The sequence below is a fragment of the Oncorhynchus masou genome, chromosome 25 (genome assembly GCF_036934945.1).
Source record: "Oncorhynchus masou masou isolate Uvic2021 chromosome 25, UVic_Omas_1.1, whole genome shotgun sequence".
Classification (NCBI taxonomy): domain Eukaryota; kingdom Metazoa; phylum Chordata; class Actinopteri; order Salmoniformes; family Salmonidae; genus Oncorhynchus; species Oncorhynchus masou.
This window is the reverse complement of record NC_088236.1, coordinates 6,591,721-6,610,622: the sequence shown is the minus strand read 5'-3', so window position 1 is coordinate 6,610,622 and position 18,902 is coordinate 6,591,721. Positions and strand designations below refer to the sequence as shown.

The following is an 18,902-nucleotide window of genomic DNA, read 5'->3' as shown; positions in this document are numbered from 1 at the left end:
GGGAGAGTTTGGCAGTTTGTTACCATGCCGATGCTTGGTAATAGACAACCGAGCCCTCTTGACACGCTGCGGGAACATTCTGTGCAATAATAAATAAAGCAGTTTCTTGTGGTGTGACGGCGCCACTGTCTCGCTCTGTAGAGGCACTGTTCTTCAGGGTGGATGGATGTAAATGGCACGGTATCCCCACACGGTGGCGCTTTTGCTATAGCCCGGAATCACTACGTTTCAATATTGTAAGAAACAGAGCTGAATTAATTTTGGATTTCCAGGCTAGCACTGCTGCTACTCCTGAGGAAAACGGTTCCATTCCTCACTTTGTCCACTAGGTAGCGCTAGATGTCTCTACCGAGGATGCAGACAGTGTGTCCTCATTTTCTATCTAGTCTATTCTGTGGTAGAATGTGCTCCTTACCTTAGCTGGCCTGCAGGTTCTCAAACTACTCGGTGTTGTCTTTATAGCGCTTCGTTGTTTAACCGTTTGATAACTGGCCCCACAAAGCCTGGGCTCCATCTAAGACTTAACAAAGTAAGCTCTTCTGATTTGCATAATAACTGTACTGTAATGTTTTATTTGTAAAAAAAAACAACAAAAAAACATAATTGTGAAATGAAAAAAATGGTTGCATTTAACTAATTAAATTATGGGAATTAAAATTACAAAGAATACCAAATACAGTGTTGTGAGTGTGGTTATTTTGTGTTGTGGGTGTGGTCTCAGCTAAGAGGGGGCGGCCCCAGAGAAGAGAGCCCCAGAGAAGGGAGCCCCAGGGAAGGGGGCGGCCCCAGGGAAGAGGGGGGGGGGGGGCAGAGAAGGCAGCCCCAGAGAAGGGAGCCTGGCATAGCATTTTCAACCATTGTAAAAGGTAGACTCGGTGATACAGATATACACCGTGTGGTGATTTAAGACGGTACAAACCAAGAGGATAATCTCAACGTTTGTTGTCCACACGCAATGATGAGCAATGTTTTTGTGCAGATGCTTAGCGATTAAAAACAACCTGGTAATGAATGCAAACAATAGCGCAGGCCAATGAATGTACAATATAAGAAGTATATACACTAAGTGTACAAAACATTAACAACACCTTCCTAATATTGAGTTGCCATCCCCTTTTTCCCCCTCAGAACAGCCTCAATTCGTCCGGGGGGGGGGTGGACTCCACAAGGTGTCGAAAGCGTTCCACAGGGGAGCTGGTCCAGGTTGACTCCAATGCTTCCTACAGTTGGCTGTCAAGTTGGCTGGATGTCCTTTGGGTAGTGGACCATTCAAGGTGTTTTGAGTTGTGGGTGCTGGGGGGTTTAGAAAATTATATATATATATTTTTAAACTCAGCAAAAAAAGAAACGTCCTCACTGTCAACTGTGTTTATTTTCAGCAAACTTAACGTGTAGAAATTTGTATGAAGATTCAACAACTAAGACATAAACTGAACAAGTTCCACAGACGTGACTAACAGAAATGGAATAATGTGTCCCTGAACAAATGGGGGTGTCAAAAATAACAGTCAGTATCTGGTGTGGCCACCAGCCACATTAAGTACTGCAGTGCATCTCCTCCTCATGGACTACACCAGATTTGCCCGTTCTTGCTGTGAGATGTTACCCCACTCTTCCACCAAGGAACCTGCAAGATCACAGACATTTCTGGGGGGGAATGGCCCTAGCCCTCACCCTCCGATCCAACAGGTCCCAGACGTGCTCAATGTGATTGAGATCCGGGCTCTTCGCTAGCCATGGCAGAACACTGACATTCCTGTCTTGCAGGAACTCACACACAGAACGAGCAGTATGGCTGGTGGCATTGTCATGCTGGAGGGTCATGTCAGGATGAGCCTGCAGGAAGGATACCACATGAGGGAGGAGGATGTCTTCGCTGTAACGCACTAGGTTTGAGATTCCCTGCAATGACAACAAGCTCAGTCTGATGATGCTGTGACACACCGCCCCAGACCATGACGGACCCTCCACCTCCAAATGGATCCCGCTCCAGAGTACAGGCCTCGCTGTAACGCTCATTCCTTTGACGATAAACACGAATCCAACCATCACCCCTGGTGAGACAAAACCGCGACTCGTCAGTGAAGAGCACTTTTTGCCAGTCCTGTCTGGTCCAGTGACGGTGGGTTGTGCCCATAGGCGACATTGTTGCCGGTGATGTCTGGTGAGGACCTGCCTTACAACAGGTCAACAAGCCCTCAGTTCAGCCTATTGCGGACAGTCTGAGCACTGATTGAGGGATTGTGCGTTCCTGGGGAAACTCGGGCAGTTGATGTTTCCATCCTGTACCTGTCCCGCAGGTGTGATGTTTGGATGTACCGATCCTGTGCAGGTGTTGTTACACGTGGTCTGCCACTGCGAGGACGATATTAGTCAGCCACCAATTGTGCAAGTTCTCCCACTTAAAAAGATGAGGCCTGTAATTTTCATCATAGGTACACTTCAATCCAGAAAATCACATTGTAGGATTTTTTATGAATTTATTTGCAAATTATGGTGGAAAATAAGTATTTGGTCACCTACAAACAAGCAAGATTTCTGGCTCTCACAGACCTGTAACTTCTTCGTTAAGAGACTCCTCTTTCCTCCACTCGTTACCTGTATTAATGGCACCTGTTTGAACTTGTTATCAGTATAAAAGACACCTGTCCACAACCTCAAACAGTCACACTCCAAACTCCACTATGGCCAAGACCAAAGAGCTGTCAAAGGACACCAGAAACAAAATTGTAGACCTGCACCAGGCTGGGAAGACTGAATCTGTAATAGGTAAGCAGCTTGGTTTGAAGAAATCAACTGTGGGAGCAATTATTAGGAAATGGAAGACATACAAGACCACTGATAATCTCCCTCGATCTGGGGCTCCATGCAAGATCTCACCCCGTGGGGTCAAAATGATCACAAGAATCCCAGAACCACACGGGGGAACCTAGTGAATGACCTGCAGAGAGCTGGGACCAAAGTAACAAAGCCTACAATCAGTAACACACTACGCCGCCAGGGACTCAAATCCTGCAGTGCCAGACGTGTCCCCCTGCTTAAGCCAGTACATGTCCAGGCCCGTCTGAAGTTTGCTAGAGAGCATTTGGATGATCCAGAAGAAGATTGGGAGAATGTCATATGGTCAGATGAAACCAAAATAGAACTTTTTGGTAAAAACTCAACTCGTCGTGTTTGGAGGACAAAGAATGCTGAGTTGCATCCAAGGAACACCATACCTACTGTGAAGCATGGGGGTGGAAACATGCTTTGGGGCTGTTTTTCTGCAAAGGGACCAGGACGACTGATCCGTGTAAAGGAAAGAATGAATGCGGCCATGTATCGTAAGATTTTGAGTGAAAACCTCCTTCCATCAGCAAGGGCATTGAAGATCACTGCTCTAGAGGAGATATGCATGGAGGAATGGGCCAAAATACCAGCAACAGTGTGTGAAAACCTTGTGAAGACTTACAGAAAACGTTTGACCTCTGTCATTGCCAACAAAGGGTATATAACAAAGTATTGAGATAAACTTTTGTTATTGTCCAAATACTTATTTTCCACCATAATTTGCAAATAAATTCATAAAAAAATCCTACAATGTGATTTTCTGGATTTTTTTTCACCTCATTTGTCTTTCATAGTTGAAGTGTACCTATATGATGAAAATTACAGGCCTCTCTCATTGTCTTAAGTGGGAGAACTTGCACAATTGGTGGCTGACTAAATACACAGTGGGGCAAAAAAGTATTTAGTCAGCCACCAATTGTGCAAGTTCTCCCACTTAAGACGATGACGGTGCTTATCAGGGGGTGCTACAGCATCTCTCGCACCCCTACTTCCTGCGGCTTTGTCCATCGCCGCTCGTGGTCACTTTCATATCGCTGAATCTCAATGTAAATTCATTCATTGAAATGCGAGGCCTATAGGCCTAATCCAGAGCTTTTCAATCCCTCCAGATGTTTAACCATTTTGTTGAACTACCTCACCCCGATTCACCTATTCAAGGGCTTGATAATTGACAGACAAGTTGAATCAGGTGTGCTAGCTGAGAAATAGTACAAATACATGGCTTGGCTGAAAGTCCCCGAGGAGAGATTTAAAAACCTTTTAATCGTCTCTTTTATGAGATGCAGGTTACTTAATGCTCTCATGTTCACGAGGCACATAATGCTTCTTACTTAAAAAGGTTGGCTTTGTCCCTCTGGGCCACCAGGGGAATGTTAAAACTGGGTCGTATTCATTAAGGCACTCCGTAGCAAGTTTTAAGTAGCGCCTCCTTGTTTATGCCTGTTTTCTTCTGTTTAGTGCCTAAAGTCACAATAATCTGATGTTCCTGGCAACCTCTTGTCATGTATTTCTGATGAGTTCTTCTGGGAGTTCATTATGTGACCGGGCAAAATGTGTTCATGTTAATATATTTTTTAACTAATGCCGATGTCAAAAAGTGACGGTTATGTTCTAGCAACGGGAGTCCTAGGATGGACGCGCGCGCACACACACGCTGTGTTCTTTTTATTCGATTTTTCTGTCAGTTATTCAAGAGTACCGTTTAGTATTTTTTTCTGCTGAGTTAGCGCTAGCTCTACATCAAAAAGGAGTTCTTCATTAGTGTCCCTATGGTAACAGCATGGAATGCTGGCCCCGTTCGCACCCGTTGCAGAGCAACGAGAGCATCACAAATCACACAGGATACGTCTCAAAGGCCACCCTATTCTCTTCACATAGTGCACAACTTTAGACCAGGGACTATAGGGGTCAAATAGTAGTGCATTATATAATGACACTAGGGTGCTATTTGGGGCGTATCCACACTGAATAGAAAGTGAAGAGGAAATCTATTTTTCTTCCTCACTAAATGGCCATTATTCTTGTGTTCCCAGGCCGTCATTGTAAATGAGAATTGGTTCTTAACTGACTCACCTGGTTAAATAATGGTTAAATAGATATACAATAAATAGTCAAATCCAGGAGCCTCGTTCAATCTAACGTGCATTCCGGTATTTACGCTGTAGTTTTTTCCCTGTGATCTTATACCTATACTACATGACCAACAGTATGTGGACACCTGCTCCTCGAACATCTCATTCAAAAATCATGGGTATTAATGTGGAGTTGGTCTCCCCCCTTTGCTGCTATAACAGCCTCCACTCTTCTGGGAAGGCTTTCCACTAGATGTTGGAACATTGCTACTATAACAGCCTCCACTCTTCTGGGAATGCTTTCCACTAGATGTTGGAACATTGCTGCTACAACAGCCTCCACTCTTCTGGGAAGGCTTTCCACTAGATGTTGGAACATTGCTGCTATAACAGCCTCCACTCTTCTGGGAAGGCTTTCCACTAGATGTTGGAACATTGCTGCTATAACAGCCTCCACTCTTCTGGGAAGGCTTTCCACTAGATGTTGGAACATTGCTGCTATAACAGCCTCCACTCTTCTGGGAAGGCTTTCCACTAGATGTTGGAACATTGCTGCTATAACAGCCTCCACTCTTCTAGGAAGGCTTTCCACTAGATGTTGGAACATTGCTACTATAACAGCCTCCACTCTTCTGGGAAGGCTTTCCACTAGATGTTGGAACATTGCTGCTATAACATTGCTGCTTTCCACTAGATGTTGGAACATTGCTACTATAACAGCCTCCACTCTTCTGGGAAGGCTTTCCACTAGATGTTGGAACATTGCTGCAGGGATTTTACTCCATTCAGCCTCAAGAGCGTTAGTCAGGTCGGCCACTGATGTTGGGCGATAAGACCTGGCTTGCAGTCGGCTTTCCAATTCATCCCAAAGGTGTTCGATGGGGTTGAGGTCAGGGCTCTGTGCACGCCAGTCAAGTTCTTCCACACTGATCTCTAACACACCATGTCTGTATGGACCTCGCTTTGTGCATGGGGGCGTTGTCATGGTGAAACAGGAAAGAACCTTCCCCAAACTGTTGCTACAATGTTGGAAGCACAGAATCATCTAGAATGTCAATGTATGCTGTAGCGTTAAGATTTCCCTTCACTGGAACTAAGGGGCCTAGCCCGAACCATGAAAAACAGCCCGAGACCATTATTCATCATCCACCAAACTTTACAGTTGACACAATGCATTTGGGCAGGTAGCGTTCTCCTGGCATCCGCCAAACCTAGATTCGTTCATCGGACTACCAGATGGTGAAGTGTGATTCATCACTCCAGAGAACGCTTTTCCACTGCTCCAGAGTCCAATTGCAACAAGCTTTACACCACTTGGCATGGGCATGGTGATCTTGGGCTTGTGTGCGGCTGCTCGGCCATGGACGCCCATTTCACGAAGCTCCCGACAAAACAGTGCTTGTGCTGACGTTGCTTCCAGAGGCAGTTTGGATATGGGTAGTGAGTGTTTCAATCGAGGACAGGCGATTTTTATTTTTTTACATCCAACACGCTACAACACTTGGTGGTCTCTTTCTGTGAGCTTGTTTGGCCTACCAATTTACGGCTAAGCCATTGTTGCTCCTTCACAATTGCAGCACTTACAGTTCACCGGGGGAAGCTCTAGCAGAGCAGAAATTGAGTGAGAAGGGGAGAGGGGTGATGATAGCACACTGTAAACTTGCTACTGTATGGCAATTGATTGAATCCCAGCCTTAGTTTTCCTATCATTCTTTCTACAGAATGGATAAGTGGGTTAGGTTTATAGAGAGATGGTTACCTTCTGGGTTAGGGTTATAGATGGTTACCTACTGGGTTAGGTTTATAGAGAGATGGTTACCTTCTGGGTTAGGGTTATAAATGGTTACCTACTGGGTTAGGGTTATAGATGGTTACCTACTGGGTTAGGGTTATAGATAGATGGTTACCTACTGGGTTAGGGTTATAGATAGATGGTTACCTACTGGGTTAGGTTTATAGAGAGATGGTTACCTTCTGGGTTAGGGTTATAGATGGTTAGCTACTGGGTTAGGGTTATAGATGGTTACCTACTGGGTTAGGGTTATAGATAGATGGTTACCTACTGGGTTAGGTTTATAGAGAGATGGGTACCTTCTGGGTGAGGGTTATAGATGGTTACCTACTGGGTTAGGGTTATAGATGGTTACCTACTGGGTTAGGGTTATAGATAGATGGTTACCTACTGGGTTAGGTTTATAGAGAGATGGTTACCTACTGGGTTGGGTTTATAGAGAGATGGTTACCTTCTGGGTTAGGGTTATAGATGGTTACCTACTGGGTTAGGGTTATTGATGGTTACCTTCTGGGTTATGGTTATAGATGGTTACCTTCTGGGTTATGGTTATAGATGGTTACCTACTGGGTTAGGGTTATAGATGGTTACCTTCTGGGTTATGGTTATAGATGGTTACCTTCTGGGTTATGGTTATAGATGGTTACCTACTGGGTTAGGGTTATAGATAGATGGTTACCTACTGGGTTAGGGTTATAGATGGTTACCTACTGGGTTAGGGTTATAGATAGATGGTTACCTACTGGGTTAGGGTTATAGAGAGATGGTTACCTACTGGGTTAGGGTTATAGAGAGATGGTTACCTACTGGGTTAGGGTTATAGATGGTTACCTTCTGGGTTAGGGTTATAGATGGTTACCTTCTGGGTTAGGGTTATAGATGGTTACCTACTGGGTTAGGGATATAGATAGATGGTTACCTACTGGGTTAGGGATATAGATAGATGGTTACCTACTGGGTTAGGGTTATAGAGAGATGGTTACCTTCTGGGTTAGGGTTATAGATAGATGGTTACCTACTGGGTTGGGGTTATAGATGGTATGGATAGATGGTTACCTACTGGGTTAGGGTTATAGATGGATAGATAGTTACCTACTGGGTTAGGGTTATAGATGGTATGGATAGATGGTTACCTACTTGGTTATAGATAGATGTACAGTACCAGTCAAAGGTTTGGACACACCTACCCATTCAAGGGTTTTTCTTTATTTTTTTATTTTTTCTACATTGTAGAATAATAGTGAAGATATAAACTAATGCATTTCAAATAACAGGTGTGCCTTGTTAAAAGTTAATTTGTGGAATATCTTTACTTCCTGATGAGTTTGAGCCAATCAGTTGTGTTGTAACAAGGTAGGGGTGGTATACAGAAGATATCCCTATTTGTAAAAGACCAAGTCCATATTATGACAAGAACAGCTCAAATAAGCAAAGAGAAACAACAGTCCATTATTTCTTTCTTTTTGATCTCTGCATGTGTGATGGTGTGGGGGTGCTTTGCTGGTGACACTCAGTGATTTATTTAGAATGTAAAGCACACTTAACCAGTATGGCTACCACAGCATTCTGCAGCGATAAGCCATCCCAACTGGTTTGCACTTAGTGGGACTATCATTTGTTTTTCAACAGGACAATGACCCAACACACCTCCAGGCTGTGTAAGGGCTATTTAACCAAGGAGAATGATGGAGTGCTGCATCAGATGACCTGGCCTCCACAATCACTCGACCTCATCCCAATTGAGATAGTTTGAGATGAGTTGGACCGCAGAGAAGGAAAGTGATGGAGTGCTGCATCAGATGACCTGGCCTCCACAATCACTCGACCTCATCCCAATTGAGATAGTTTGAGATGAGTTGGACCGCAGAGAAGAAAAGTGAAGTGCTCAACATATGTGGGAACCCCTTCAAGACTGTTGAAAAAGCATTCCAGGTGAAGCTGGTTGAGAGACATGTCTTTAAAATGTTAGTAGGGGACTCCAATTGGGAATTACTCTGAAAAAACTTGCTTTTAGGAGTAAAACCCGTCATCACTATATGTCACCTGTTCTTTGTACCTCAACAATACCACACTGACCCTGTTCCACTCCACACCAGGACCTCTGCTGTTCTGGAGAACTAAGTAACTACTTGGTAGGACTACTACTGTGAACTTGTTCACCTGTCTTGTCATCCCAGGAGGGCAAGAATTGGTCAGTCTGAAGTTTGCCTGTATAAATCTAATCCAATTTGAATTATCTCATACACGTTTAGCAGATGTTATTGCGGGTGTAGTAAAATGCTTGTGTTTCTAGCTCCCGAAATAACACACAAACAAATGAAATACTGCAAAGTTGCTTAGGAGCGAGAAGCACAGCTGCCATCTTGCTATATCAGAATGATGTATGGCTTACAGTAAGTAGTCAACAGGGGGTCTGATAGGCCACTAGATCTACCGGTCTGTCTACTCTGGTCTGGTGGGGGAAGATTACACTCACCCAATGGTACATTGCTGGTCAAGACCTCAAATCGGTTGGGAAGTAGTATGGACAACTTGGCGGTCACTAAAATGCTGGTTGAATTACACATAAGCAGAACAACAAAATATCCATAAACAGATTCCAAATCTGTAACAAACTTAATGCACATTAAAAAAAACACATGAGGAATACATTGGGGTAAGGGATTACAAAGAACACCGAGGGGAAACGGAAATAAATAAATCAGCTGGTAGAGAGGCACTCGAATCACTGAGACGTGGTAGATCCAAAAGCAGGTGTCTGCTGTCATCTAGAGGGCATTTCTCGGTACTGATTGCCACATAGAGAATCAATCGAGGCTCGGGTTGAATGGCAGGAACCCGGTCGCAGAGATTCACCGCCCGAACTGTCTCCAGTAAATTATAATACATTATTTATATGAACAACATGGCGTGAAATGGAACTGTTGAATTATATGCGATGTGTAAATCTGGCTTCTCTGCGGCCTCTGCATGATGACCCATCCTGAACGTTGATGATTCAGACGGCCCATCTCAGTACCGAGGGCAGTTCACAATACATGTAGACCCATCACCTCATCATGGTAACTGCTTTTCTTGTGACAGGTAGGCCTACATCTGCTGCAATACACTCTATGCTACAGTAATATAAAGACAGAATGCACGTCTAATGTACACATCTCCATCTGGCTTTCGGAGGCCACCTTATTTATTTTTTGTAATTGCAGAGTTTTAAAACAGCCCATCAATTGAATATCGTTGCTTTAAATCAGTGTGCACTCGCAGTTTCTCTCTCGCCACCAACTCCATTCAAATTGCATCCAAAATAGATCATACTGTTCTAGATCGATATATAGCTTCCTCTTTCAAGTCATAAAGTCAATGCAGTATTAGGCTTATATTTAGCTAATTAATGATGGGTTATACATAATATACTTCTAACGTATAGCCGCTGTCTCTTGAGCAATACGCATGCGCCTGTAATCCACTGGTTTTACTTTTTTTTTAAACACTGTTTAGCTCCTGGACTAGAATAGCTTGCTGGGCATTATTTTTTTTAGCATTTCTAATACTATTAAACTATTCGAAGAGGGACGAAAGCTCTTTTTTTTGCTGAATGTTAAATACTGTACAGCAGTCAATATAACTCACATGAAGTTTGAAAGAGCAGGTTGGCGGGAGGCTACAGCAGTTATTTATTCAGATCCATAACCATTCAATATTCGCGAAGAGCAGTGAAAGCCTTCTGCAACTAATTATAGTCCTATATTATTCAAGGATGTCATTAGAATGATGAGGATGAAGACAAATAAACGTATTTCATTTTAACTGTTGAACGCGAGGAAGTAATGAAGCAACGATAAAGAGTTGTTAAACTAATAACAATAGGGGAATTATGAAAAGTATATATGCGTCACTCTATTAATTGTACAAATAGGCCCTGTTATATTTCAAAATTAAAATCACATTTGTTAGCCTACACTTGTAACTTTGTAGGCCGCACGTAATGCACCAAAACCGCATGTTCTCTTCAGTTTTATCATGGTTTGAACAATGTGCGTAATTCCATATCCATATAAAACACTATAATACAGTTCACACTCAAAATAATGAACCTACTAGAGCCAGTTTCATTTATTTAGCCAAGAGAGCATATAGTTAGTTACATATATGAGCTTTTATGTTTTTCTGTCGTGCGTAATGTGCAGTAGCCCATATCTAGAGTTGAGCGGGTTACTTTCTAAATGTAACCCGTTAGTTACTAATTACCGGTCCGACAATTGTAATCAGTAACGGATTACAAAAAATGTTGTAACGTAATCTGATTACATTCCGGTAATTTTTAAAAGCGACATGAGAAGAAGACAAATGTATGTTACCATTTGAAATGAAATCTATTGCAGGATAAATCAATGTTAAAGTTGACATAACTGGCCATATGGATATTACATTTTACTGTATGGTTTGGTTATGTAGGCTTCTTCTAACCTATCGCTTTCTGCTACATGTAATAATACGAGTAAATTATATTTTTACGTTAAAAACCAGTCATCAGAATTCCAGTCATTCCAATAAATGTTATACCTCTTGATCTTCAAGAATAGGACTTGGAAATATGGAAGTATAGATTAGCCAAATAGTTTTACCTGAGAATAACCCCAAATCTAAGGATTTATTAGCCAGCCCTACTGTGATGTTTATGATTTTGTTGTCATGGAAGACTGATTGGGCTCATTGAGTTGAGTTGAAAAATAAATGCTGCGCTCATGGAATGGCTTTGAGCAGTACTGAAAAGTGCTATTTACATGTGAGAAATTAATAGCATATGCTGCATTTGCTATAGGCCTATTCTGCCCTACCAAGCAAAAAGGCAGTAACAGTTCATTTGGTCGAAAATGAGTTTGAAATTTTTTCTACATTAAATATACGCTTAATCATGTGGACAAGTATCCTGCCTCTGACTCCTATTGTGTTTTGGAGAAAATGGGGGTCATGTTAGCAGTAATGTTACTGTGAAACCAACAATTAGACCTATGGATATTTTATCAACATGAATTAGATTGACAGCCAGCTTAAACTTTTTGAATTCAACCATTATTGGGTTCAAATACACATTTAGATTTGTGATCAGCCATCCACAACAACCACAATCCGTAAGGCACAAATGAGAGCAACATGAGAGAGCAGCAGTGTGATTCACATCAATGTGCTGTGTAAATATTAATTAATAAGTGATATCCGTATCGCCGTAGACTACACCACTGATGTCATCAACCTTACCTCCAAACGTTTATTCAAGTTGGAGAATGTTTGGATGCCGACAGCAGTTGTACCATTGGAAGACATAGCTTGGACTGTAGCCTAGAAAATACTATATAGATGGTAGATGGTTACCTTCTGGGTTAGGGTTATAGATGGTTACCTGCTGGGTTAGGTTTATAGATAGATGGTTACCTGTTGGGTTATGTTTATAGATAGATGGTTACCTGTTGGGTTAGGTTTATAGATAGATGGTTACCTGCTGGGTTAGGTTTATAGTTATATAGATGGTTACCTGCTGGGTTAGGTTTATAGTTAGATGGTTACCTGCTGGGTTAGGTTTACAGTTAGATAGATGGTTACCTGCTGGGTTAGGTTTACAGTTAGATAGATGGTTACCTGCTGGGTTAGGTTTATAGTTAGATTGTTACCTGCTGGGTTAGGTTTATAGTTAGATAGAATGTTACCTGCTGAGTTAGGTTTATAGTTAGATAGATGGTTACCTGCTGGGTTAGGGTTATAGATAGATGGTTACCTGCTGGGTTAGGTTTATAGATAGATGGTTACCTGCTGGGTTAGGTTTATAGATAGATAGATGGGTACCTGCTGGGTTAGGTTTATAGTTAGATAGATGGGTACCTGCTGGGTTAGGTTTATAGTTAGATGGTTACCTGCTGTGTTAGGGTTATAGATAGATGGTTACCTGCTGGGTTAGGTTTATAGAGAGATGGTTACCTGCTGTGTTAGGGTTATAGATAGATGGTTACCTGCTGGGTTAGGGTTATAGATAGATGGTTACCTGCTGTGTTAGGGTTATAGATAGATGGTTACCTGCTGGGTTAGGGTTATAGATGGATAGATGGGTACCTGCTGGGTTAGGGTTATAGTTAGATAGATGGTTACCTGCTGGGTTAGGGTTATAGATAGATGGTTACCTGCTGGGTTAGGTTTATAGAGAGATGGTTACCTGCTGTGTTAGGGTTATAGATAGATGGTTACCTGCTGGGTTAGGGTTATAGATGGTTACCTGCTGGGTTAGGGTTATAGATAGATGGTTACCTGCTGGGTTAGGTTTATAGAGAGATGGTTACCTGCTGGGTTAGGTTTATAGATAGATAGATGGTTACCTGCTGGGTTAGGTTTATAGATAGAAGGTTACCTGTTGGGTTAGGTTTATAGATAGATGGTTACCTGTTGGGTTAGGTTTATAGATAGATGGTTACCTGTTGGGTTAGGGTTATAGATAGATGGTTACCTGTTGGGTTAGGTTTATAGATATATGGTTACCTGCTGGGTTAGGTTTATAGTTAGATAGATGGTTACCTGCTGGGTTAGGGTTATAGATAGATGGTTACCTGCTGGGTTAGGTTTATAGATAGATGGTTACCTGCTGGGTTAGGGTTATAGTTAGATAGATGGTTACCTGCTGGGTTAGGGTTATAGATAGATGGTTACCTGCTGTGTTAGGGTTATAGATAGATGGTTACCTGCTGGGTTAGGGTTATAGATGGTTACCTGCTGGGTTAGGGTTATAGATAGATGGTTACCTGCTGGGTTAGGGTTATAGATGGTTACCTGCTGGGTTAGGGTTATAGATAGATGGTTACCTGCTGGGTTAGGTTTATAGAGAGATGGTTACCTGCTGGGTTAGGTTTATAGATAGATAGATGGTTACCTGCTGGGTTAGGTTTATAGATAGATGGTTACCTGTTGGGTTAGGGTTATAGATAGATGGTTACCTGTTGGGTTAGGTTTATAGATTTCGTCAGGACCTCCAACACCCGAAGCTAAGTAGTAACATTAACATGATGCCTTCTAATTGCAGTCGCTGTACTCGCCTTACGGCGAGGATAGCTGTGCTACAAGCCCGGCTTCAGACGCAATCGTTAGGCAAGGGTAATTTCAGTGTAGGAAAGGATGAAACAGCGTCTGTGCCACCAGCAAGTACAGATAGTAGTATAAATCCCCTGGCACAGTCCCCGCAGCCGGACAACTTTCTCACGGTTTCTGGAAGGAAATGCTGTAGGAACGCTCAACCGGTGTCGCTCATTCAGCCGACAGAAACTTTCAACCGGTTTTCCCCATTAAGTAGCGAGTCGGAGTCAGAGGCCGAGCCTTCTCTGGTCTATACTCCTCCCGTTACGGGGTCTGAGACGCCGAAGCTTCCCACCATTAGCTCTGACAAATTGAAAACTCTAGTCATTGGCGACTCCATTACCCGCAGTATTAGACTTAAAACGAATCATCCAGCGATCATACACTGTTTACCGGGGGCAGGGCTACCGACGTTAAGGCTAATCTGAAGATGGTGCTGGCTAAAGCTAAAACTGGCGAGTGTAGAGAGTATAGAGATATTGTTATCCACGTCGGCACCAACGATGTTAGGATGAAACAGTCAGAGATCACCAAGCGCAACATAGCTTCTGCGTGTAAATCAGCTAGAAAGATGTGTCGGCATCGAGTAATTGTCTCTGGCCCCCTCCCAGTTAGGGGGAGTGATGAGCTCTACAGCAGAGTCTCACAACTCAATCGCTGGTTGAAAACTGTTTTCTGCCCCTCCGAAAAGTTAGAATTTGTAGATAATTGGCCCTCTTTTTGGGACTCACCCACAAACAGGACCAAGCCTGACCTGCTGAGGAGTGACGGACTCCATCCAAGCTGGAGGGGTGCTCTCATCTTATCTACCAACATAGACAGGGCTCTAACTCCTCTAGCTCCACAATGAAATAGGGTGCAGGCCAGGCAGCAGGCTGTTAGCCAGCCTGCCAGCATAGTGGAGTCTGCCACTAGCATAGTCAGTGTAGTCAGCTCAGCTATCACCATTGAGACCGTGTCTGTGCCTCGACCTAGGTTGCGCAAAACTAAACATGGCGGTGTTCGCCTTAGCAATCTCACTAGGATAAAGACCACCTCCATTCCTGTCATTATTGAAAGAGATCATGATACCTCACATCTCAAAATAGGGCTACTTAATGTTAGATCCCTTACTTCAAAGGCAATTATAGTCAATGAACTAATCACTGATCATAATCTTGATGTGATTGGCCTGACTGAAACATGGCTTAAGCCTGATGAATTTACTGTGTTAAATGAGGCCTCACCTCCTGGCTACACTATTGACCATATCCCCGTGCATCCCGCAAAGGCGGAGGTGTTGCTAACATTTACGATAGCAAAATTCAATTTACAAAAAAAAAAAAAAATGACGTTTTCGTCTTTTGAGCTTCTAGTCATGAAATCTATGCAGCCTACTCAATCACTTTTTATAGCTACTGTTTACAGGCCTCCTGGGTCATATACAGCGTTCCTCACTGAGTTCCCTGAATTCCTATCGGACCTTGTAGTCATAGCAGATAATATTCTAATCTTTGGTGACTTTAATATTCACATGGAAAAGTCCACAGACCCACTCCAAAAGGCTTTCGGAGCCATCATCGACTCAGTGGGTTTTGTCCAACATGTCTCTGGACCCACTCACTGTCACAGTCATACGCTGGACCTAGTTTTGTCCCATGGAATAAATGTTGTGGATCTTAATGTTTTTCCTCATTATCCAGGACTATCGGACCACCATTTTATTACGTTTGCAATTGCAACAAATAATCTGCTCAGACCCCAACCAAGGAACATCAAAAGTCGTGCTATAAATTCACAGACAACACAAAGATTCCTTGATGTCCTTCCAGATTCCCTCTGTCTACCCAATGACACCAGAGGACAAAAATCAGTTAACCACCTAACTGAGGAACTCAATTTAACCTTGCGCAATACCCTAGATGCAGTTGCACCCCTAAAAACTAAAAACATTTCTCATAAGAAACTAGCTCCCTGGTACACAGAAAATACCCGAGCTCTGAAGCAAGCTTCCAGAAAATTGGAACGGAAATGGCGCCACACCAAACTGGAAGTCTTCCGTCTAGCTTGGAAAGACAGTACCGAAGAGCCCTTACTGCTGCTCGATCATCCTATTTTTCTAACTTAATTGAGGACAATAAGAACAATCCAAAATTCCTTTTTGATACGGTCGCAAAGCTAACTAAAAAGCAGCATTCCCCAAGAGAGGATGACTTTCACTTTAGCAGTGATAAATTCATGAACTTTTTTGAGGAAAAAATTATGATTATTAGAAAGCAAATTACAGACTCCTCTTTAAATCTGCGTGTTCCTTCAAGGCTCAGTTGTCCTGAGTCTGCACAACTCTGCGTGGACCTAGGATCAAGAGAGACGCTCAAGTGTTTTAGTACTATATCTCTTGACACAATGATGAAAATAATCATGGCCTCTAAACCTTCAAGCTGCTTACTGGACCCTATTCCAACTAAACTACTGAAAGAGCTGCTTCCTGTGCTTGGCCCTCCTATGTTGAACATAATAAACGGCTCTCTATCCACCGGATGTGTACCAAACTCACTAAAAGTGGCAGTAATAAAGCCTCTCTTGAAAAAGCCAAACCTTGACCCAGAAAATATAAAAAACTATCGGCCTATATCGAATCTTCCATTCCTCTCAAAAATCTTAGAAAAGGCTGTTGCTCAGCAACTCACTGCCTTCCTGAAGACAAACAATGTATATGAAATGCTTCAGTCTGGTTTTAGACCCCATCATAGCACTGAGACGGCACTTGTGAAGGTGGTAAATGACATTTTAATGGCATCGGACCGAGGCTCTGCATCTGTCCTCGTGCTCCTAGACCTTAGATACCATCGATCACCACATTCTTTTGGAGAGATTGGAAACCCAAATTGGTCTACACGGACAAGTTCTGGCCTGGTTTAGATCTTATCTGTCGGAAAGATATCAGTTTGTCTCTGTGGATGTTTTGTCCTCTGACAAATCAACTGTAAATTTCGGTGTTCCTCAAGGTTCCGTTTTAGGACCGCTGTTGTTTTCACTATATATTTTACCTCTTGGGGATGTTATTCGAAAACATAATGTTAACTTTCACTGCTATGCGGATGATACACAGCTGTACATTTCAATGAAACATGGTGAAGCCCCAAAATTGCCCTCGCTAGAAGCATGTGTTTCAGACATAAGGAAGTGGATGGCAGCAAACTTTCTACTTTTAAACTCGGATAAAACAGAGATGCTTGTTCTAGGTCCCAAGAAACAAAGAGATCTTCTGTTGAATCTGACAATTAATCTTAATGGTTGTACAGTCATCTCAAATAAAACTGTGAAGGACCTCGGCGTTACTCTGGACCCTGATCTCTCTTTTGAAGAACATATCAAGACCATTTCAAGGACAGCTTTTTTCCATCTACGTAACATTGCAAAAATCAGAAACTTTCTGTCCAAAAATGATGCAGAAAAATTAATCCATGCTTTTGTCACTTCTAGGTTAGACTACTGCAATGCTCTACTTTCCGGCTACCCGGATAAAGCACTAAATAAACTTCAGTTAGTGCTAAATACGGCTGCTAGAATCCTGACTAGAACCAAAAAATTTGATCATATTACTCCAGTGCTAGCCTCCCTACACTGGCTTCCTGTCAAAGCAAGGGCTGATTTCAAGGTTTTACTGCTAACCTACAAAGCATTGCATGGGCTTGCTCCTACCTATCTCTCTGATTTGGTCCTGCCGTACATACCTACACGTACGCTACGGTCACAAGACGCAGGCCTCCTAATTGTCCCTAGAATTTCTAAGCAAACAGCTGGAGGCAGGGCTTTCTCCTATAGAGCTCCATTTTTATGGAACGGTCTGCCTACCCATGTCAGAGACGCAAACTCGGTCTCAACCTTTAAGTCTTTACTGAAGACTCATCTCTTCAGTGGGTCATATGATTGAGTGTAGTCTGGCCCAGGGGTGGGAAGGTGAACGGAAAGGCTCTGGAGCAACGAACCACCCTTGCTGTCTCTGCCTGGCCGGTTCCCCTCTTTCCACTGGGATTCTCTGCCTCTAACCCTATTACAGGGGCTGAGTCACTGGCTTGCTGGGGCTCTCTCATGCCGTCCCTGGAGGGGGTGCGTCACCTGAGTGGGTTGATTCACTGATGTGGTCATCCTGTCTGGGTTGGCGCCCCCCTTGGGTTGTGCCGTGGCGGAGATCTTTGCGGGCTATACTCAGCTTTGTCTCAGGATGGTAAGTTGGTGGTTGAAGATATCCCTCCAGTGGTGTGGGGGCTGTGCTTTGGCAAAGTGGGTGGGGTTATATCCTTCCTGTTTGGCCCTGTCCGGGGGTGTCCTCGGGTGGGGCCACAGTGTCTCCTGACCCCTCCTGTCTCAGCCTCCAGTATTTATGCTGCAGTAGTTTATGTGTCGGGGGGCTGGGGTCAGTTTGTTATATCTGGAGTACTTCTCCTGTCCAATTCGGTGTCCTGTGTGAATCTAAGTGTGCGTTCTCTAATTCTCTCCTTCTCTCTCTCGGAGGACCTGAGGCCTAGGACCATGCCCCAGGACTACCTGACATGATGACTCCTTGCTGTCCCCAGTCCACCTGGCCGTGCTGCTGCTCCAGTTTCAACTGACCTGAGCCCTAGGACCATGCCCCAGGACTACTTGACATGATGACTCCTTGCTGTCCCCAGTCCACCTGGCCGTGCTGCTGCTCCAGTTTCAACTGTTCTGCCTTATTATTATTCGACCATGCTGGTCATTTATGAACATTTGAACATCTTGGCCATGTTCTGTTATAATCTCTACCCGGCACAGCCAGAAGAGGACTGGCCACCCCACATAGCCTGGTTCCTCTCTAGGTTTCTTCCTAGGTTTTGGCTTTTCTAGGGAGTTTTTCCTAGCCACCATGCTTCTACACCTGCATTGCTTGCTGTTTGGGGTTTTAGGCTGGGTTTCTGTACAGCACTTTGAGATATCAGCTGATGTACGAAGGGCTATATAAATAAATTTGATTTGATTTGATTTGATAGATATATGGTTACCTGCTGGGTTAGGTTTATAGATAGATGGTTAACCACTGGGTTAGGTTTATAGTTATATAGATGGACGTATAGATGGTTACCCACTGGGTT

General features: G+C 43.3%; 1 protein-coding gene across 1 annotated transcript in view; it reads left to right on the top strand.

The window, feature by feature from the left end:
• Positions 1-18,665, top strand: part of LOC135513724 (anthrax toxin receptor 2-like) — a 1,178,227-nt gene extending 1,159,562 nt beyond the window's left edge. Inside the window, exon 16 of the mRNA XM_064936612.1 lies at positions 18,304-18,665. Coding sequence (XP_064792684.1) covers positions 18,304-18,345 — 42 coding nt within the window. The 3' untranslated portion in view covers positions 18,346-18,665. The remainder of the gene's footprint in view (positions 1-18,303) is intronic.
• The last annotated feature ends 237 nt before the right edge of the window (positions 18,666-18,902 follow it).